At 43.8% G+C, this 18,560-nt stretch overlaps 2 protein-coding genes across 2 annotated transcripts; both read left to right on the top strand.

Annotated features, from left to right (window-relative positions):
• The first annotated feature begins 5,510 nt into the window (after positions 1-5,510).
• LOC123403716 lies at positions 5,511-8,600 on the top strand. Its single transcript, XM_045097629.1, has 2 exons — positions 5,511-6,815; positions 8,246-8,600. The coding sequence occupies exon 1, from the start codon at positions 5,562-5,564 to the stop codon at positions 6,798-6,800; it is 1,239 nt and encodes a 412-aa protein (XP_044953564.1). The 5' UTR covers positions 5,511-5,561; the 3' UTR covers positions 6,801-6,815; positions 8,246-8,600.
• A 714-nt stretch (positions 8,601-9,314) lies between these two features.
• LOC123403027 (CBL-interacting protein kinase 26-like) lies at positions 9,315-14,398 on the top strand. The gene is made up of 8 exons (XM_045097006.1): positions 9,315-9,474; positions 9,971-10,155; positions 10,257-10,512; positions 10,740-10,965; positions 11,074-11,197; positions 12,042-12,251; positions 12,367-12,432; positions 12,916-14,398. Exons 2-8 carry the CDS (start codon positions 9,994-9,996, stop codon positions 14,263-14,265), a joined length of 2,394 nt encoding a protein of 797 aa, XP_044952941.1. The 5' UTR covers positions 9,315-9,474; positions 9,971-9,993; the 3' UTR covers positions 14,266-14,398.
• Positions 14,399-18,560: the final 4,162 nt, after the last annotated feature.

Below are 18,560 nucleotides of genomic sequence, written 5' to 3'. Positions count from 1 at the left end.
CAAATTATACTACATGTAGTAGTATGATTTTAGGATAATGGTATCTTGGGATAACTAGGAGACTACACGGGATCTCCAAAATATCTTGGGAATATCATTCCACAAGCATATCATCCATGTAGGGGAGTGCATTCTCCTTCTACTTCACCAGAATATTTTCTGATTGTCCATTTGAAGTAGAACTTCAAACTTATCCCATTTAACTCATTCACCTTCTCCAATGAGTCGGTGACATGATTCAACCAAAAACTTAAAAGTTTGGTAATCATTAATATGGTATTTCATGCAATCAACCCTTTGATAAACTTGGGATTTTTCATTGTGATCATTTATTTGAATGACCCATTCTTTTGTGAGATATATACTCCATTTCTGCTTGTCATATTTTTATCACTTTACATTCAACTCCTCGTGGTTCTTTAGCCACAAAATTGCTTAGTACTATAAGTACTAGCACATATTTCAGGTAATGGTGTACCACCCGTTGGAAGTATACCAGATGACTCTTCACGAGAAGTTCATCGTATTTTCACCCTGAAACAAAAATGGTGTTTCTTTCACCATCGCACGAGAATGTAAAGTGTAGTAAGGACATACAACCAGATCAAGATCTGAGACTGCCTTATCACATAATCTCAACTTAGTGTTAATTTATAGACAACAAAATTATAAGCATCAACGGACTTTAAGTCCTGAACACAAATGAATAGTCACTCATGTGATGCTTATGACAATATCTCTCTACCTAAGGTAGTCCCAAAGGGCAAATGGATATTCATCATCCATTTAAATATCCGGTTTAAGAACCGAGATATTGCGATGTCACACAAATGCAAATTTGCGCATTTCAGCTATTTATAAATAGCCATGACATTCTCTGCAGGTGGAGTTTCAGTGGCGATAAGGCCACGGGTCGACAAAATATTAATGTCCATGACCCATTTTCAATAATGATTTCCACCTTGTGTCACCAGATCGCATTTCCTCTCGAAAAAGTTCAGCCATATATTGCATGAAATGCTCATCCATTAATTTACCTTCAGTAAATTAAGTATAATGAGAATGCTATGGCTAAGCATAATAATAATCATGGTGATTCTTAGTGACTCGCATAGCAAGCCTACACAAGAAGATAATCATCACAATATGATGTAGTTCTTCAAATTAAAGGTTGTCACCTCATAAACAATAAACCTTTAATTCACATGAACACATAGAGATAACCAACCACCTAGTGGTGCCTCACTCTTACGAACATTTCAATTAATCGTAGCGTCTCCACAACCTTATGTTATTTAAAACACATGAAGGTAATTACCACGAAGTGGCATAAACCTCTCAGTTGTACTCATGGAAGGTAATCACCAAAATATGCAAGTATTTTGCATAATTCTCTTCATTCATAGCACAACACGTAGCATAGTTGCCACTAATGCATTGGATTCTTCTCCGGATGTAGTATGTGACACTATAGTCACAACCAATGGAAAATGCTATGAAGCTAACTATTATTTGGAAAAACATCATGAAGGTATACACTAATGGTGTAGTCCTCATAATGACTATGTCATAAGTTTTGTGCCTTCACATTGCTTTGAACACATGGAGGTAATCACTACTGAGTAGTGTAGACCTCACTCTTATGGAGCTTCTCACAACCTTATGTTAATTAAAACACATTGAAGGTAATCACCACATGGTGGTGTAGACCTCGCAGTTGTGCACGAAATTGAATCTGTTACCACAAACGCAATCCATAAGCTGTGTGCAAAATTAAAGGTAGTCATTCTGTCGAAACAACATAATATAGACCTCACAATAACATTGGATAATCTGCACTTAAGCAGCATGTCTTATTTGCCAATTCCTTGTGACAAATGTAAATTTGACACAGTTAGGCAGTGTCCTAAACTTCACTACCTCATGTTTCCAAATTTGCAAGCAGATTCCATATCCTATGTGAATAATGGAATCATCATATTGCTTTGCAATAGTATTACTCATGTAATACGAATAAATGCAAAATTATTAACATACTTGTGCAACATATATGAGGACTTGGGGCCTCAAATAGTCATTTTACACGATGTAAAATGATGCATAATCAACTATTATGCAATTCAGCAAGATCTTGTAGTCTATCATGTATATTTGCTCTAAATGTTCGGGGCATAAACGCAAATACCGATAACCATATGGTTAAAATGCTAAAAATAGTAAGCCTGGGGCTAAACTGCTAAGTCCAACGAGCATGGTGACTCATTTGCAATTTTCAGTAAGACTCACGACTATACCTCACGGTCTTATAATCCTAGGGTTGAAACAAAAATTGTAAAGACTTATAAAGGATTAAAGATTAATCCAAAGGCTAATTTGTAAAATAGCCAAGGAGATATGATTCTCCTTTTGCGCCTTGCGATTGGCAATTCCATGTAAGAAAAATAACCGCTGCCCCCGTCGATATGGTTCGGCCACGTCGGAGCGCTTCATTGCACAACGAACTGGCCTCCACGGGGTCGAGGTAGGGTTGTGTGCGCATCGGGCACCGTCTCTGCGCCGGGATTAGCGATCACCGACAAATGCGACACCGAGCGTGAAGACGTCACCGTGTTGGTGTTGCTACACGGTGAGTCGGCTGCCCTGAAGGGCGTCATCGTCCGCCGCAACACCGCTCCTAGGACGTAACCGAATGGGCTTACCAGAGTGCCATTGTGGACCGCGTCAAGCGTCGTCGATGAAGAACTACGACGTGGTTGTTCATGTGTCCTCAATGACGTCACTGTCGATTCCATGTCGCCGAGCGTCGGAGCGACTAGTGACTAGTTGTTGGCTTTGGCCCGTCTGTTGGTCTTCTTTCCAATGGATGCATGCAGAAGCCACAACAGAATTGAATTAGCATATTTGTTCAACCAAAATGAGAACGAATGAACGAGGCATGCATTGATCCATCAAGATCAAGTCCTCTCATCTTGCTTAGAGAGAAGTCTGGCATTTGTGCAGCCGATCGCTCGTCCATTGCGCCGCAACTATTTAGGGTCGTCGGTGACATCGCATCTCGCGCCTCCACGCCGATATGGGCGCCGCCTCACACAACCTGCCATCCCTGATGCAGCACAGAGAGCGTGTTTCGTCTCATGTGTCCCCGTCATCATTCAAGAGGGCTATGGCTGTGTGTAATCGCCATTGACGAATTGCACCGTCTGCTCTCGAGAGACACGGTCAATGGATCGTTGATGCTGATGCGCCGCCGCCTCCTGTGGCTGTAGCGTAGCCGCTGCGTTGTGTGTCGAAGAGCGCCGCTTCAAGCCAGCGATTGCTCCTCGTCGTGTTCACAAGTGATTTGCACGCATAGTACAGAACGAGAGTTAGATCCGTGATGGGTCGTGAGAAGACAAAAACAGGACGAAAATCTTCTCATCTATCTTTCGTGTACACATGCATGCCCGTTCATGTATGAAGTTCTCCAACGATAAATTTTGAAGAAGCGCCATTACGTTCGATGGATTTCGCAGTACATGCTCTTGCCGCTGGACTCCCTGGATGAACGATGCCGGTCGGCCGGTGCGGGCGTGCCTAACTGACACAACGAAGAACAAAGTGTTGATAATGTTTTGTAGAATGAATGCAAAGAGACAAATAAAGAGTCCAAACGATCCATTAGTTTATTGCAATCCTTTTCTAAAAAAATTTAGTTTATTGCAATGTGGGAGACCCACTTATATACAAGATGAAGGGGTGTGTTGGAGAGACACATTTTCTTTAAGAGACATCTTCCGAGAAACATCCCTTCCATATAATTGATCACATGTTTTATTTTTGAACACAAACCATTGACCTTGGATCCATGCATGCTAAAGAACCAATAATGAACTAGGCCACAAACACTTTGTGACTTTTTTAATAGATTACATTGAATATTGTGTGTACTCATTTGATTTAAGGTTATATTTAATAACTTCAATATTCTTTCTTTTGTCGCCAACCAAACCGACCATCAAACTGGTGAGTTGTTGGCTTGGTTTTTAAGACTATCGTTAGTGCATGTACAATGATTAAATAGATAGTTTTATTTTAAATTTTGCATGTAATTTAGAAATGATAAAAAAAAATCTATAATGGATCATCTCTTAACCTTATCTTCTATAATTAGTTATTCCTAAAAATATGATGAGACTTATTGTGCTAAAAGATCACGTCTTGTCTTTTCTTAAATAAAAGAAGTCAAAGTCTTTTTTCGAGTTCTCTCTCCTTCACCTCATCATTTATCTTATATGACACTCCTAAGATAACATCATTGTATATGCCCTTAGATGGTCAAAGAACACACCATAGTTCATTGCCATAAACATGGGCAAGTTTTTGTTAGAAAAAAAAAAGGTGGACGGAGGGAACAATAAAGTGTATGCAGTTTATATGGACTCAAGTAACTGATGTAGTCTTGCCTTATCTTAGTTTGCATTAATAATTATTATTAGAATCTTTTACATCTTTGTTCCTAACTTGAACTCATTACTCCCTTCATCACATTTAGAAGGCATGCACGTGTACCTAGGTAGTTAATTTCACTTATACAAAATATATTATTTAACATATTAAAAAATAAAAACATCTAAAGTTTCTAATGATATATCTTTTTGTAATATATGCCTCTTATTAAGTTAGTTAAATTAAAAACTTAGAGCATCTCCAACAGGCGCCCAAAAACTGCTCCGCGCGCTAAAAGATCCGTTTTTTGGACGCCGGACTGCTCCAGCAGAAGCTGCAAAACACTGCGCGTGCTAAAAACTTTTGGGCGCGCGCTCAAAAAACGCTATCGCGCGCAGCATATTTGGTGCGCCGGCTTGCGCGCGCAGCAAACTCTGAGCTGCTGCAGATAGGACCGCTGGATCGGACTGGATTGGGCGCCGCACTAGCGCGCGTCTCTTGGAGATGCTCCGGTCCCCGCGCTTCAAAACTGCTACAGTGGCGCGCTAAAAAATTTATTGGGCGCGGATTTTTTACGCTGTCGTTGGAAACGCTGGGTGTGTTTGGTTTGAGAACCAAAAGACATGGCATGTCATGGTCTCGTTCTGAAGGAATGGGTTGGTTCCATTCTTGTGTTCGGTTGAAGATAAAAAATGTCATGGGTTCGTTCCATTCTTGTGTTTGGTTGGTGATATGAAATGAGAAGAATATGACTCAACTCACCTTGTGGGTTTTTCTTTTTCTTTTATCAAAATATTATATAAAATCCAGCAACATTTCCATTGTATTTTTGGTTTTAACAATTATTAGGGATGTTTTTTTTTCTTCTATTAATAAGAGAAGAATAACCAAGTGATTCATTCGATTTGGTGGAATCGCTTGATGAAGCATATATAGAAAATATTCCTTTTCCGAGGATCACCCGGTTTCGGTTCCATCTTCTTTAACTAAACACTGGTGAGTGCGGACGGAATCAATCCGTATCGTGCATGTATTGTACGGACTTGTAAACTGACACAAGGGAGTACTTAAATTTGCCATTGCATGATTATTTCTGGATAAGAGCGTCCTTCCATTCCTCCCGTTCGGCGTAAGCCATGGCCTGGCAGCAATCAGCATCGCCGCCGGCGGCGAAGTCATCGCCACCACCCGCTACCACCACCGTAATCTCTCTCGACGAAGATCTCCTCCGCGAGATCTTCCACCGCCTCCCCTCCCTCCCGAGCCTCGTCCGCGCCGCCCTCAGCTGCCGCACCTTCCTCGGCGCCGTCCGCTCGTCCCCCGCCTTCCGCCGCAGCTTCCGGGAGGCCCACCTGCCCCCTCTCCTCGGCCTCTTCTTCGACCCCGAAGGCCCCTCCATCCCCGCCTTCGCGCCGCTCCGCCGCCGCTCCGACCCTGACCACGCGGCCGTCGTCCGCGGCGCCGATTTCTTCCTCACCCGCCTCCCCGCCGACGACGACGCCTTCCCGGGGTGGGCCATAGAAGCCTGCTGCCACGGCAACGTCCTCCTCCAGAACTGCAGCCTGGAGCAGCTCGCCGTCTACAACCCCCTCACGCGGGCCCTGGATCTCATCCCCCAGCCGCCCGACAAGTTCTTCGACGACGCCCGCGGCCACGCCAAGTACCTTGGATGCTACATCCTCTCCTCCGAGGAGGGCAGCGAGCCGCTGCGGCTGGTCTACACCTGCCACGACAATTCGCGGGCGCGTGCCGCCGTCTTCTTGTCGGAAAGCAGGGAGTGGCAGATCTTCCCGTGGTCGGAGGCTGTGACGCCACTGCCTGAAGACGAGCACTGGCTTAAAGTTGGCACGCTGGTGAATGGGTTCGTCTACTGGATACACGCAAATGAGGCCTACATCCTCGTGCTGAACACCGCGACGCTGCATTTCTCCCAAATGGATTTGCCGCCGACCTTGGTGGCGCGAGACCTCGTATTCAGGGTTGGCGAGAGCAAAGATGGGAAGCCTTGCATTGTGTGCCCAATTGATTTCGAGCTTTTTGTTTGGGTCCGGGGAACCGAGGATGACGGCATCGAGACATGGATATTCGACGAGAGGTTTCCGTTGGAGACTATTGTCGAGGTCACCAAGAGTACACTTGTGGAACATGGTGACCTGAAGGTTGTGGCAACTACTGGTGGATTTGTCTACTTCTCTACCATGGAAACGCTCCTTGATGGTCATAATCCTAGTTGGTTCATGTCTCTATGCATGGAGACAGGGGAGCTCTCCACGCTCTTTCAGAGGAGATTTGACGGCCATCCCCATCCCTACATCATGGCATGGCCTCCTTGTTTGATAGACAACCAGGTGCACCCTCAATTCGAAGGTGCTTGATGGAATGCGGACAAGGTATCATAACATTTCCTTCGTTTGGCCACTAGATGGTGTTGTCCGGTAGTGTTATCTTTAAGGTGACAATGAAAAAGATATTCTTTGAGAAACGAGCAAATTGGACTTGTATATTTGTAGCATTTGCCAAATGCATGCTTGTGTTTTTATGTTGCTGCATTTCTGGACTGGTTGACATATTGCATTCCTCCTCCTTTGATACATATATTCCGCTTTCTAATTGGCCCGGTTGTCATTTTGGTTCGATGCTTCTGTTGTGTTGCCAGTTGCACTGAATTTGACAGTGTTCACATGTAAATACTTGTAAGAGTTTTTTTTTTCTCCTAAGCACTCCCTTGTTTTGTTTTCCCTCCCTTACCTTGATATTTGAAAATCTACTTGAATACTGTATCCAATATGGGACTCTTCCCATGAAATATTTTACATTTGGAACTCCTGTGGATGAGATTAAAATAAGAATTTCGGCTTGGAAACCCACTAAGAATAAGGCAGAAATTAGGTTAGCTGGATGGCAAGGGTGATCTTGACTACTGGTAGTTGACTTGTTGTGGTTAAATCATTCCTTCGCAACATGCCTCTTTACATGTAGGGTTAGAAAGGGAATTGATTTTTCCAGAGCATAGTTTGCTATGTTATGAATACCAGCATATTGCGAAATATCATTTAGTAGGCTGGTATATATTTGTAGACCCAAATAACAGAGGATCGCCCTGTAAAGTCAGGGGTCTTATTAGCAATATGGCTCTGTAAACTTAGGACAGATGATTGCTATGTAAGAAAGTTTATACGAGAAATATGTCAAAACCAGTACATTACTGGTATTGAACACAGTAATGGAGATTCTCAATTTCTGTCAGGTATCCCTGATATCAAAGATTCATTCTATAAGAATTGCAGAAGAATTGTTGGGGATGGAACTAATACCAGATTCTGATGGCTGGATAGAGAACCTCTCATCTCTTTGTTTCTTCTTTCATACGCTATATAATATCTGTCGTAGTTTTGGTATCTCTGTTTCTGAAGTGCTAAATGAGGGGCAGGATGCCACGTTTCTGAAGTAGGGAATATGATCAACAGCTGAAACAAAACAGGACATGCGATCATACCCCTCCTCCTACGAAAAGGATGGAAGGTTGAGATGCACTGAAATTTGTGTGGAACGAAACCATTGTTTATTTATTTCTGTCCTGTTCATTTGTGAGGTTTGTGTGGAATATTAACCTGATGTGCTTTTAATCTCTATTTTTGCTGGACAAACTTGGAAATAGGAAAGGTTTCTTCTAGTTACTGTTGGCATGGCATCAATTTTTTTTTGGACAATCTGGCATTTAGAAATCAAGCTTTGCTTTGAACAGAAGCGAATCTCTGATCTTTTATTTTGATTTCTTCGTATTGTGAGTCATTGGCTAAACTTCTGATTCTTGATGCAGACAAAGTTAGAAAACCGAGAAGAGCCGAAGTGGGGGGTAGAACTGCTTGGAGAAGCGGGAAATGAACTCATCAGGGCAACTAAAGATGGCGGGGCAACGTGAAGTTGATTGGAGGTCGTCTTGCAAACCGAATACCTGTTTTGTTGGCTGGTAGTGTTGATTAGGTAGGCTTCGATAGTATCCAGGATTTGCTGTGCTATATGATTGTGTGTTCTGTGTTGTGCTGATTTTGCCTTGTTTTATTTAGTACTTCCTCCGTTCCTTAATGAAAGTCTTTTTAAAGATTCTACTAAGGACTATATACGAATGTACATGGACATGTGTTAAAGTGGAGATTCATTCATTTTGCTTTGTATATAGTCTGTAATGAAATCTTTATAAAGACTTATATTTAGGAACATGGGGAGTATGTATATATCACATTGAAGTTTACTCCATATCGTATACAGCAATGTAATTACCGAGATGAGGCAGGAGAAATTAAGTCTACATAAGAAAAAGGGGGCAGCCCTTGCGCAAGGTCCGGGGAGCGGTCCGACCACTTTGGGTCTATACTATGCAGCCTTTCACTACATTTCTACGAGAGGCTGTTTTCAGGACTTGAACCCAACAGCTTTATCGCCGCGCCAAGGCTCCCCTTCAAATTAAGTATGCATATTCACCATTTTTACTACCCCACTTCAAAATGCGAGGCAGAAAACGATGAATTTTCTTACTTACTTGGTTATGAACTCTTGGTGATGTCAGGAAATGTATGTGAAAAATGCCAGCATCCTTCTCATTAACGGGGTTGTATCTGGATACTTTCTAGTACATCATAGTTATTGAAATGATGTGGGTCTTTGGGAACTTCAGTGACCGTGGCTCTACTTTGGCTTTCTAATAGTTTAGCTGACAGGGAGAGCTCCCTATATCATCCCAGCGTGTGAATGCTGATGCGGTAAAGTTTGTACTCGAGGCTTTTGGGTTTGGGACAACACCAAACGAGCTCTCAGCCGAGAGAGACCAGGTCCCTGCGTGGTGGTAAGCTCAACTATATAAAATATAAACCGCTCAGGTATGTAAAAGTAGATCTCACCTCTGGGAAAGTCCACGCCGTGCCTGGCAACGAAGCAACCCCTCTGTCCTCTCTCTTGGCTGCCTTCGGAAGCTAAGCCATCTGCGGCCGTATCGCGGGCTAGGCAGCATCAATCGTTCCATCTCAAGCTCCATCCGTCCGCCTTGTCCAGGTAATTACCAAAAGGGTTACAATTCTTTGTCTTTTTTTCATTGGTTAAAGCTCCATCTATTAAAGCTTCTTCATGTAACTACCTAAACTTTTTTCTTTTTTGAAATATTTAACTACCTAAACTTACTCGTGCTGTTGCAAATGGTATGATGGCTCATGGCTGGCTTTGTACAAAAACCAACCGCTAAATCAAGCTGCTACAGTACAGACTTGGCCTGAACACGATCAGAAGTTTCTCAAAATTTGCCGAATCGTGCACAACCAACTAGCGCAAGTGGAATTGATATATTGTCTTTTCATAGTATATTCACGCATTCATGGAATGTAGGAGTCACTTATGCAAGCTTATCTTTTTGCAAAATAAAAGGTTGATGTTTGTTCTGTAATTTACAGATTATGCTCGAGTCAGTTTTTTTCCGAGAAACTTTTACTCGAGTTATTGGGGAGTTAGTTTCGGTTGCATCATACATACAACACGATTGCCCTTATTGTTTCAGACATACTGTGGTAACAATACCACATGGACCGCGAAAGTAATGCTAAACACAGTGTCCTGGAGCTCATGCTACTCGATGCAAGTGCAGAACCGATGGATCTGCCTCTATCACTTCTGGAAGACATCACAAATGGTTTCTCTCATGATCAGCAAATTGGCAGTGGTGGGTTTGCAGTGCTTTATAAGGTACATTATTTCTCAACTGCCCCATTAGGCCATTAATATTCTCAATCATATAGTTGATCTGAAACTCATATCGACGGTGACCAGGGATCTTATCATTGCAGGGAATACTCGGGAAAGTGACGATTGCCGTGAAAAAACTGTCAAAAACATTCGATAATCACGAGAAACAATTCCATGAAGAGGTTAGCTGTCTGATGAAGGCGAAGCACAAAAATATAGTTCGATTTCTGGGGTACTGTTCTGACACACGAGGCAAAATGGTAGCCTTTGAGGGAAAGCTTGTCATGGCAGATGTTCGGCAAAGGTTGCTCTGCTTCGAGTATCTACCTAGAGGGAGCCTTGATAAGTATATCGCTGGTAAGATCATCTGGCACGTAACATGTGCTTCCATGATTCCATCTTCACTTTCTTTATCAGTGATTATTAAATATTATATGGCTCAAGCATTCCATAATTGTAGCACGATATGGTTAAAAATAGCATCCACAATTACAAAAGGATATAACTAATTACTAACTGTGTCGTGTAGTACCTGTCAACAATTTTCTGATATTGAACTCCTCATTCTTCTCACCATATTATAGGATCATCTTATGTACTTCAATGGAAAGAGAGCTATCAGATCATCAAAGAAATCTGTGAAGGGCTACATTATCTCCATGTGGAGCGGCGTATAGTCCATTTAGATCTTAAGCCTACAAATATATTGTTGGATTGTAATATGGTTCCGAAAATTGCTGATTTCGGTCTCTCAAGGCGATTCTGTGAAAAGCAAAGCCAAATTCTTACTGCAGAAGTGAAGGGTACTTTGTGAGTTATCTATGCCTCATGCAATCGTAATCTATTCCTCCCCCCCTCCCCCGAGTGGGTAAGATCTATATTGTTCCTTCTCTCATTCACTGATCCAACTTAATGCAGGGGATACATGGCACCAGAGTTTGTAAATAATGGACAAATTACATTCAAGTCGGACATATATAGTCTTGGCATTATAATCACAGAGATACTGACGAGGCAGAGGGGATATCGTGATGTTGAGGATGTAAGACCAATCTTTGTTAACATTCCAATATAAAAGGCTAAATTTAACATGACTCCAGGGGAGGAAGAAACCCCTTGGTCTTTTTTTATTAATTAAGAAGAGCATGTGACGGCCTGACACTGGGAGCATGGGGGCTCGAATGCAGGTGGGCAGGGGCACATCAGCCTGCCCTTGCCTCGGTCCACTGAAGGCTTGATTTTAAAATAACCATGCAACACTTTTACTTGGTATTCTTTTAAGTTCCTTCGTAGACAAATACATGCAAACATAGAAACTAAAAGGTATTACTGCTAATTTGGCTACTTCGTGGATCGACTCTCTCCACGGCATGACGATGGCAACTTCTAAGGAAAGCTTGGAACACAACCATGATGCACCTGGTGGATGATCTCGAAAGAGCGGAATGTGCACATGTTTGATAATGGAGCAATCAATGAAGATCAACTAACTAACAAGATCATGCAAGGGCTCCACTGTTGGCACCAACCTAGTACCTAGAATTACGGCTGTAGCCCCTTCTTCATACACGAGCCACCTTGAGCTTGCTAGCCTATTTTTTCCTTATGAGCCTGTACATATCCTACTTGTATTTTCCTTGCTGTGCCAATTTCTCTTAATGAATGGAAATTAGCGCTGCTACATTTCATTAAAAAGGGTATAAAATACAGTCATATAAATATTAATTACAGGAAAACTTTTTACTTGTTTTTGTCATACCTGAATAAGCAAATTTCATAGTTGTGTTTAATTTAACTTTTCGGCAATTTTTACATTGTATGTACTACTATTACATTCTTTAATTTAATAGTTTCCCATCTCATAACACACCATTGCAATTCCGTAGGTACTTGATATCTGGAGGAATAGGTTGCAGGAATCACAGAGAGAGATACATTTGGAACAAGTACGAGTATGCACTGAGATAGCGAAAGAGTGCTCTGATTATAACCCAGCAAATAGGCCAGCTATACAAGATATAATTAATAGGCTTGATGAAACAGAAAGTGTGGGTGGGTCCATTGAAACTCGTGGGAGTACTTTATCAGTAGCGCAGGTAAGTTCACCAGTTGCATAGGCTTAAATTCCCGTGAATCTTGTGTACATTTCCATTTTCACTTTTGATCTTCGTGGCTGGTGGATGAGGTGATGTTTCGTTGGTTATTCAACAGGAAGAAAAGGACCCCAGTGAGCAGCATCAGTGGACACCTAAGGTACCAGGAGAGGCAAGCGACGAGGTGAATTCTCCACTAGACTATGGACTCGCAAACCAGAAACATTAAAGGGAACCAGACCATACTTACCTATAGGAGGAGAATTTTCTATGAATAGTTACCACAGAACTCATTAAAGGCTTCATTAAGGCAAATTCAGGTTTTAACGGTTTAAAAGTTCTTAAAATAATATGAAACAAATACTGGAATATCACTACAATGTTATAAGATGATCCAATGGAGGGACTGAATAAATACGAGTTTATGTGCCCTCGGCAATATATATATAAAAGAACCGTGCATCTCTTTTAAGAGTGTCATCTGAGATCAGGAGCTCTTTTGAGTTTACGAATACCTAAGCATAGTTTACCTCATACATACTCCCTTTGTACCTAGATACCTGTTGTCGGGGAACACTAATACAAGTTTCCCCAGCTACACGTATTGTGGTACGGAGGGAGTATTTTAGTTTTACAATTGATGCAACTAATTTTTAGTTATTGGCAGGACTGTCGAATGGAGGTGGGCACAATTTTGATGAAGCGCTATGAAATTGGGAGACTTATAGCACAAGGGGACCTGGCCAAGGTATATTATGCTCAGAATCTCACAAGTGAACAAGATGTTGCAATAAAGATGATTGATAAGGACAAGGTCTCAAGCGTTGAGCTGATGGTGCGTATAAAGAGGGAGATGACACTAATGAATCTGTTAGGACATCCAAACGTCCTGAAACTTGTTGAGGTTATGGCTAGCAAGAGCAAGCTTTATTTTGTTTTGGAGTATCCTAAAGGAGGAGACCTTTCCACCAAAATTGTCACTGGAGGGTTACATGAGGATGCTGCGAGGAAGTACTTCCGTCAGTTGATTAGTGCCGTGGAGTACTGCCATAGCCAAGGTGTTTATCATCGCAACTTGAATCTAGAAAACATACTCTTGGACGAGAATGGCAACTTAAAAATCTCTGATTTTGGTCTAAGTGTCCTACCTGGATCCAGGGAAGATGGCCTCTTCCATTATCCCTGTGGAACTCCAGCTTATGTTGCTCCTGAAGTGCTTAGTTGGAGAGGCTATGCTGGTGCAAAGGTTGACATATGGTCCTGCGGAGTAATTCTATTTGTGCTGGTGGCTGGTTACCTTCCTTTCCAAGGTACAGATGCTACAGATTTGTTTAATAAAATTTCCTTAGGGAAGTATGAATGCCCTTCTTGGATTTCTGTTAAGCTGAAAGATATACTATGTAAGATTCTTGATCTAGATCCAAGCACCAGGGCTTCTGTTTCAAGCATAAAGGCAAGCGCTTGGTACAGAAATCACATTGAGGTAAAGGCTTGCAAAGGTGAAGCCACAACCTCTGAAACGACAGAGTGCAGTATGTTATCAAAGGGAAAGACAAAATGCAGTAATTCAGTGGGGAATCAAGCGCCATCAAGCTTCACACACTCGAATGCAGTTGGCGTCATTTCTCTCTCAGTGAAATTTTACCTATCCAATTTGTCTGAGAAAAAGTATGGACTGTGGGAGAACAAATTTACCGCTAGGCTGCCAGCAGAAACTTTATTTGCCAGGATAAATGAATTGGCCGAGCAGTTGAAGCTCAAAGTTAAAAAGAAAGAAAACGGTATTCTGAAATTGGTAGCATCAGAGGAAGGAATGGGGAGACTTGAGCTTGACGCAGAGGTCTTTGAGCTTGCGCCTTCTTTTCTATTAGTTGAAATAAAAATAACAAACGGAGATAAAGAGTATGAACTACAGATGAAAGTGAAAGATGCAGTAAGGCTTATATTCAAGGATATGGTTTGGGCTTGGCAAGATGATTCGCACTCGCAACAACCACAATTTACATTGTTTAGGTAGAAGTGAGGCACCTACGTAGACATAAACCATGTTTGTGCTGACTTTCAACAAAACTTTATTGATTTCTGGGAATTTCAGTCATTTCAGTAATACGCACGAACTCAAATAAATTTCAAAAATTCTGTCAGAATTTCTCAAACTTTGGTTTCAGCCAATTTTGATTATTGACTTACTTTGGCCAAAAGACTAATCGCAATCACTGAAATCCAGTTAATTTCAGTTGTGGCGGAAATATTTCCGATACCGAAATGCAAAACCAGCCAAGTCACCTTTGGCATCAAGCAGCCACATGAATAATATGCCCACGGCAAGTCTGCTACTACAAAAGCCCAGGCTTGTATTTAAGGATGTGGTTTGTGTTTGGCAAGATGATTCGCACATGCAACAGCCACAATCTATTGTACCTACCGATTTTCTTTTCTTCTTTGCCAATTAAAGCTTTTTTTTTTAAAGATCCAGCAGCTGGCTGGCTTATATTGAACAAAGCAGGTAGAAAGGCAGGCTACAACAAGGTGGGATTGATCCTACGGATCAAGGAAAAAAAAGAAGAAGAGGAAAAAAGGGAACAACATCCCAGAAAAAACCTACGTAACTTCTTCCGGTGATTCCCCGAATGGATGCTCGAGGCAGGCCGCTCCCGCCTGCCTCCAGAACTCTATGGCAGGCAGCTCCGACTCTGAAGGAAAGATTCAAAGAAGAACTATGTCAGGCTGACACTGTGGAAGACCACCGAACGGACCAGCTGCTGCCTGTCATCGTTGCCACAGGGGCCCCGCCGCCGCAGCTCCGACTTCACCGCAACAAACAAAACCGAGGTAATCTCACGGACACGTGGGAGAAGAGCCGACTATCGCAACCACCGCAACGCCTCCGACTTCACTCGCCCCATCATCATTGCCACAGCAGCCTCGACGCCACAACAACGCTTTCCACCACCTAACCTCCAACACACCCCTTGGTCCCTCTGACCGGATTAACCTCCAAAATCGATGCCCTCAAGAGGGGAGCGATGTCAAATGCCGCCAACGACCGACCCTCGGGTCTGGAATTTCCTCCGGAGTTGTCCCTCGCAGAGGAAGAGAGAGCGTCCCGTCGACGCCTTCAGGAAGGTCACGGCGTCCACGGACGCCGCCGTCACAGGCTCCAGCCATGGCCGGAAACGGGTTTTCACCCAGCCCTCGAAATCCTCTGGTCGACAGCCAATCCGTCAGCCCACCTTCGGACCTCCTCTACGCTGCACCTCCACGCATCAGCCAACCAGGCAGCCAAATCTTGCATCCCCATCGCTGCAGCACGATGGGATGCTCTCTCTTGGCCCGCAGCCAACACCACCGCGCCGCCCAGCAGGAACGACGCCCGAGCTCCGGGGCCTCCCCGGCGTCCAGCCTCAGCCCCCTGCAGCACCGCATCCGCACAGCCTCCAGCAGCCGCCACCGCGTAGAACACCTCCGAAGCCACCATGACCAAGGCCCGAGCACCACCAGATCCAGATCCAGATCCAGATCGGGGTCAATGGCAGGCTGCGGCCGCTGCGGAGGCAGCACCACTGGACGGCGCCCTGCCCTCCAGCCCGCGCCCAAGCTCCGCCGCACCCCGCCGCCAAGCCGCCACCATGGGATCCGCAGCCTGGACCATCACCAACCCGAGCGGGGGAGAAGGCGCGCCGAGGCCCAGCCCCGCCGAGCCGTCAATGCCGCCATCACCAGGCCGCCGCCCCGACGCCCAGCCTCGCCGAGCCGTGCCTGCCGCCACCACCGGGCCGTCGCCCAACCTCGCCGAGCGAGCCGCGCCGTCCAGGGCCGGTCCCGGGATGCATCCGCGTGAGAGAGGCCCGCCGCCGCCGGCTGCTGCACGGGCTTTGCCCGGCAGCGACGCCCGACGACAGCGGGGGCGGAGAGGAGCGGGTGGGGAGGCGGTGGCGGTGCTAGGGGACACTCGGGCCGCTCCCTTGAAGAGCGACGCGAGCGAGATGTACTCTCGACCTAAGCGCAAGGGCAGGTGAAGATTTCTGCCAATTAAAGCTTCATCCAATTAAAGCTTCATCCATTAAATAGACAACATCTGGATCACAATCATTAGATAGGCATGCTATAAGAAAGTCTGGTGTCTGGTTAAACCATAAACACCACTGCCTATCAAGTGAAGCTTGTTTTGCACAAATATCTGCATCCATATTGGCATCCCTTCGCACAATAATTGTTGAGAGAGGGAGGTTTGGCAATGCAACTCACAATGTATTGATTGAGTGCAAGTGCACATATATATAGAATACAATGTGGGTCCCAACCTCAACTATACAGAACGAAATCACTGTTCTGACCTTATAAATAAACATGAGCACGAAATGAATCCGGTTTGAAAAGATTTCACGACTGTGGCGTTTCTGGGCTATAAGTAAACGCCATTGAGCATGGCGTTTCCACCCACATGGGCTTGCCGGACAGCACGGGCTGGACGCTGTTGAACAGGAGCGTGAAGGCGAAGACGACGCCCAGGCTGGTCACGGCGTGCACCACCTCGTTTAGAGTAGGGGCTGCAGCCATGACAGGGGACACAGGAGAGAGACGGTGAGCCAAGTCAAGCCATGCAAGAAAAGACTCGCTCGCTGCAGCCGCTGCTCTCGCCGCTTGAAAATATTCGCAGGCAGGCAGGCAGACATGCAGAGAGAGAGAGAGAGAGAAGCAGACACGCATTTAAATCCAGACAGAGCCGCTGTTCATCACCGCGCGCCTGCCCACACCTTACCAGTGAAGGAAGGGAGCAAATATGATTTGATTTGAGACGACGTACAGCGTAGAGATAAGCCTTGATGGCGGATTTGACCGGGGCTAGCTGTAGGGATTTCTGCTTCCTCCCCCTCACCTCCCTCAGCTGCACAACACTAGCAGAAGGTAGCAGGTAGCAGCCCTCTCCTCAGAGCAGGTAGGGTCCTGTTGAAATGACCAAACAATGGAGCCAGCCGGAAACGAGGAGGCTGGCGTTTTATATAGACAGCAACGCGAGTGTTATTGACGTTTTAAGGTAGAATAAGGCTCGTTTGTTTCACAAGTCTGGGGATTTTTTTAATCTTAACTTGAAAGTATCTAGTTCCTACCGGTTTGTTTTCAGAGACTAAATAGGGACTAGATGTCATTAAAGGACATGAAAAAGATCATGTTACCCTTAGTAATGTAGCACTCCCTCCGTTTCAAAATATAAGATTTTTTAGAGATTTCACTAGGATGCTACATACTCCCTCTGGTCCTTTTTACTCCGCATATTAGATTTAGGTCAAGTCAAACTTTATAAAGTTTGATCAAATATATATTTAAAAATATCAACATTTACAATATCAAATATACATATCATGAAACTACCTTTCGTAACGAATCTAGCAATATTAATTTAGCATTATGAATGTTCATGTTTCTATAAATTTGGTCAAAGTACAGATACTTTGACTTCGGACAAAGCTAATATGCAGACTAAAAAGGACCGGAGGGAGTACAAAGCAAAATGATTGAATCTATACTCTAAAATATGTCTATGTACATCCGTATGTAGTTCATGGTGTAATCTTTAAAAGGTTTTATATTTAGGAACGGAGGGAGTAGTCGTTATTAAATGACATGCTAAAAGTAGGGGCATTGTTGGAAAAAGTGCCAAAAAGTCCTAAAAAGACCCTCCCATAGGGACTTCTCCAAATAGTCCCAAATAACCCCTTTTAGTCCCTAAAAGTCCCTCCTGTTTGTTTCACATGGGACTTTTTGGGACTTTTTTTAGTCCCTACACCAAAAAGTCGCTGAAAACAAACACCCCCTAAACGCCAGAGGAGACTGACGTTTCACAGTGGGGCAGCAAGACCACACTAGAATGGCGTTTCATAGTGGGACAGAAATGCCACGGTTTGTGACGTTTCGAAAAGGGTTAGATCGTGAATTTTTTTCAAACCAGGTTTATTTTGTGCTCATCTTTGCAACAAAGGTCGGAACAATAATTTTATCCAACTATACAAAGGCTAGGAGATGGGCCAAGATATACACATATACATGCAAACTATATGTTCAACACCCCCCGCAGTCGAAGCGTAACCGGAGACGTAGAGACTGGACCTGAAATCCTCAAAGACGGAAGTAGGCAATTGTAGCGACATGTTTTTCAGAAAATAATTTCGAGAAAACATGTCTCTGTGTTTACCAGCCCCAGTATTGTTGTTAACTGGTAGACACTTACTTGATACAGAATGTCCAAGCAAAATACAAAATCTAGGTTACAAAACCATGAAGGTCTACTGGGTTGAATAGAAGTCTGAGGTT

The sequence above is a fragment of the Hordeum vulgare genome, chromosome 6H (assembly GCF_904849725.1).
Source record: "Hordeum vulgare subsp. vulgare chromosome 6H, MorexV3_pseudomolecules_assembly, whole genome shotgun sequence".
Classification (NCBI taxonomy): Eukaryota; Viridiplantae; Streptophyta; class Magnoliopsida; order Poales; family Poaceae; genus Hordeum; species Hordeum vulgare.
The sequence above is the reverse complement of the archived record's forward strand: the minus strand, read 5'-3'. Positions and strand labels throughout refer to the sequence as shown.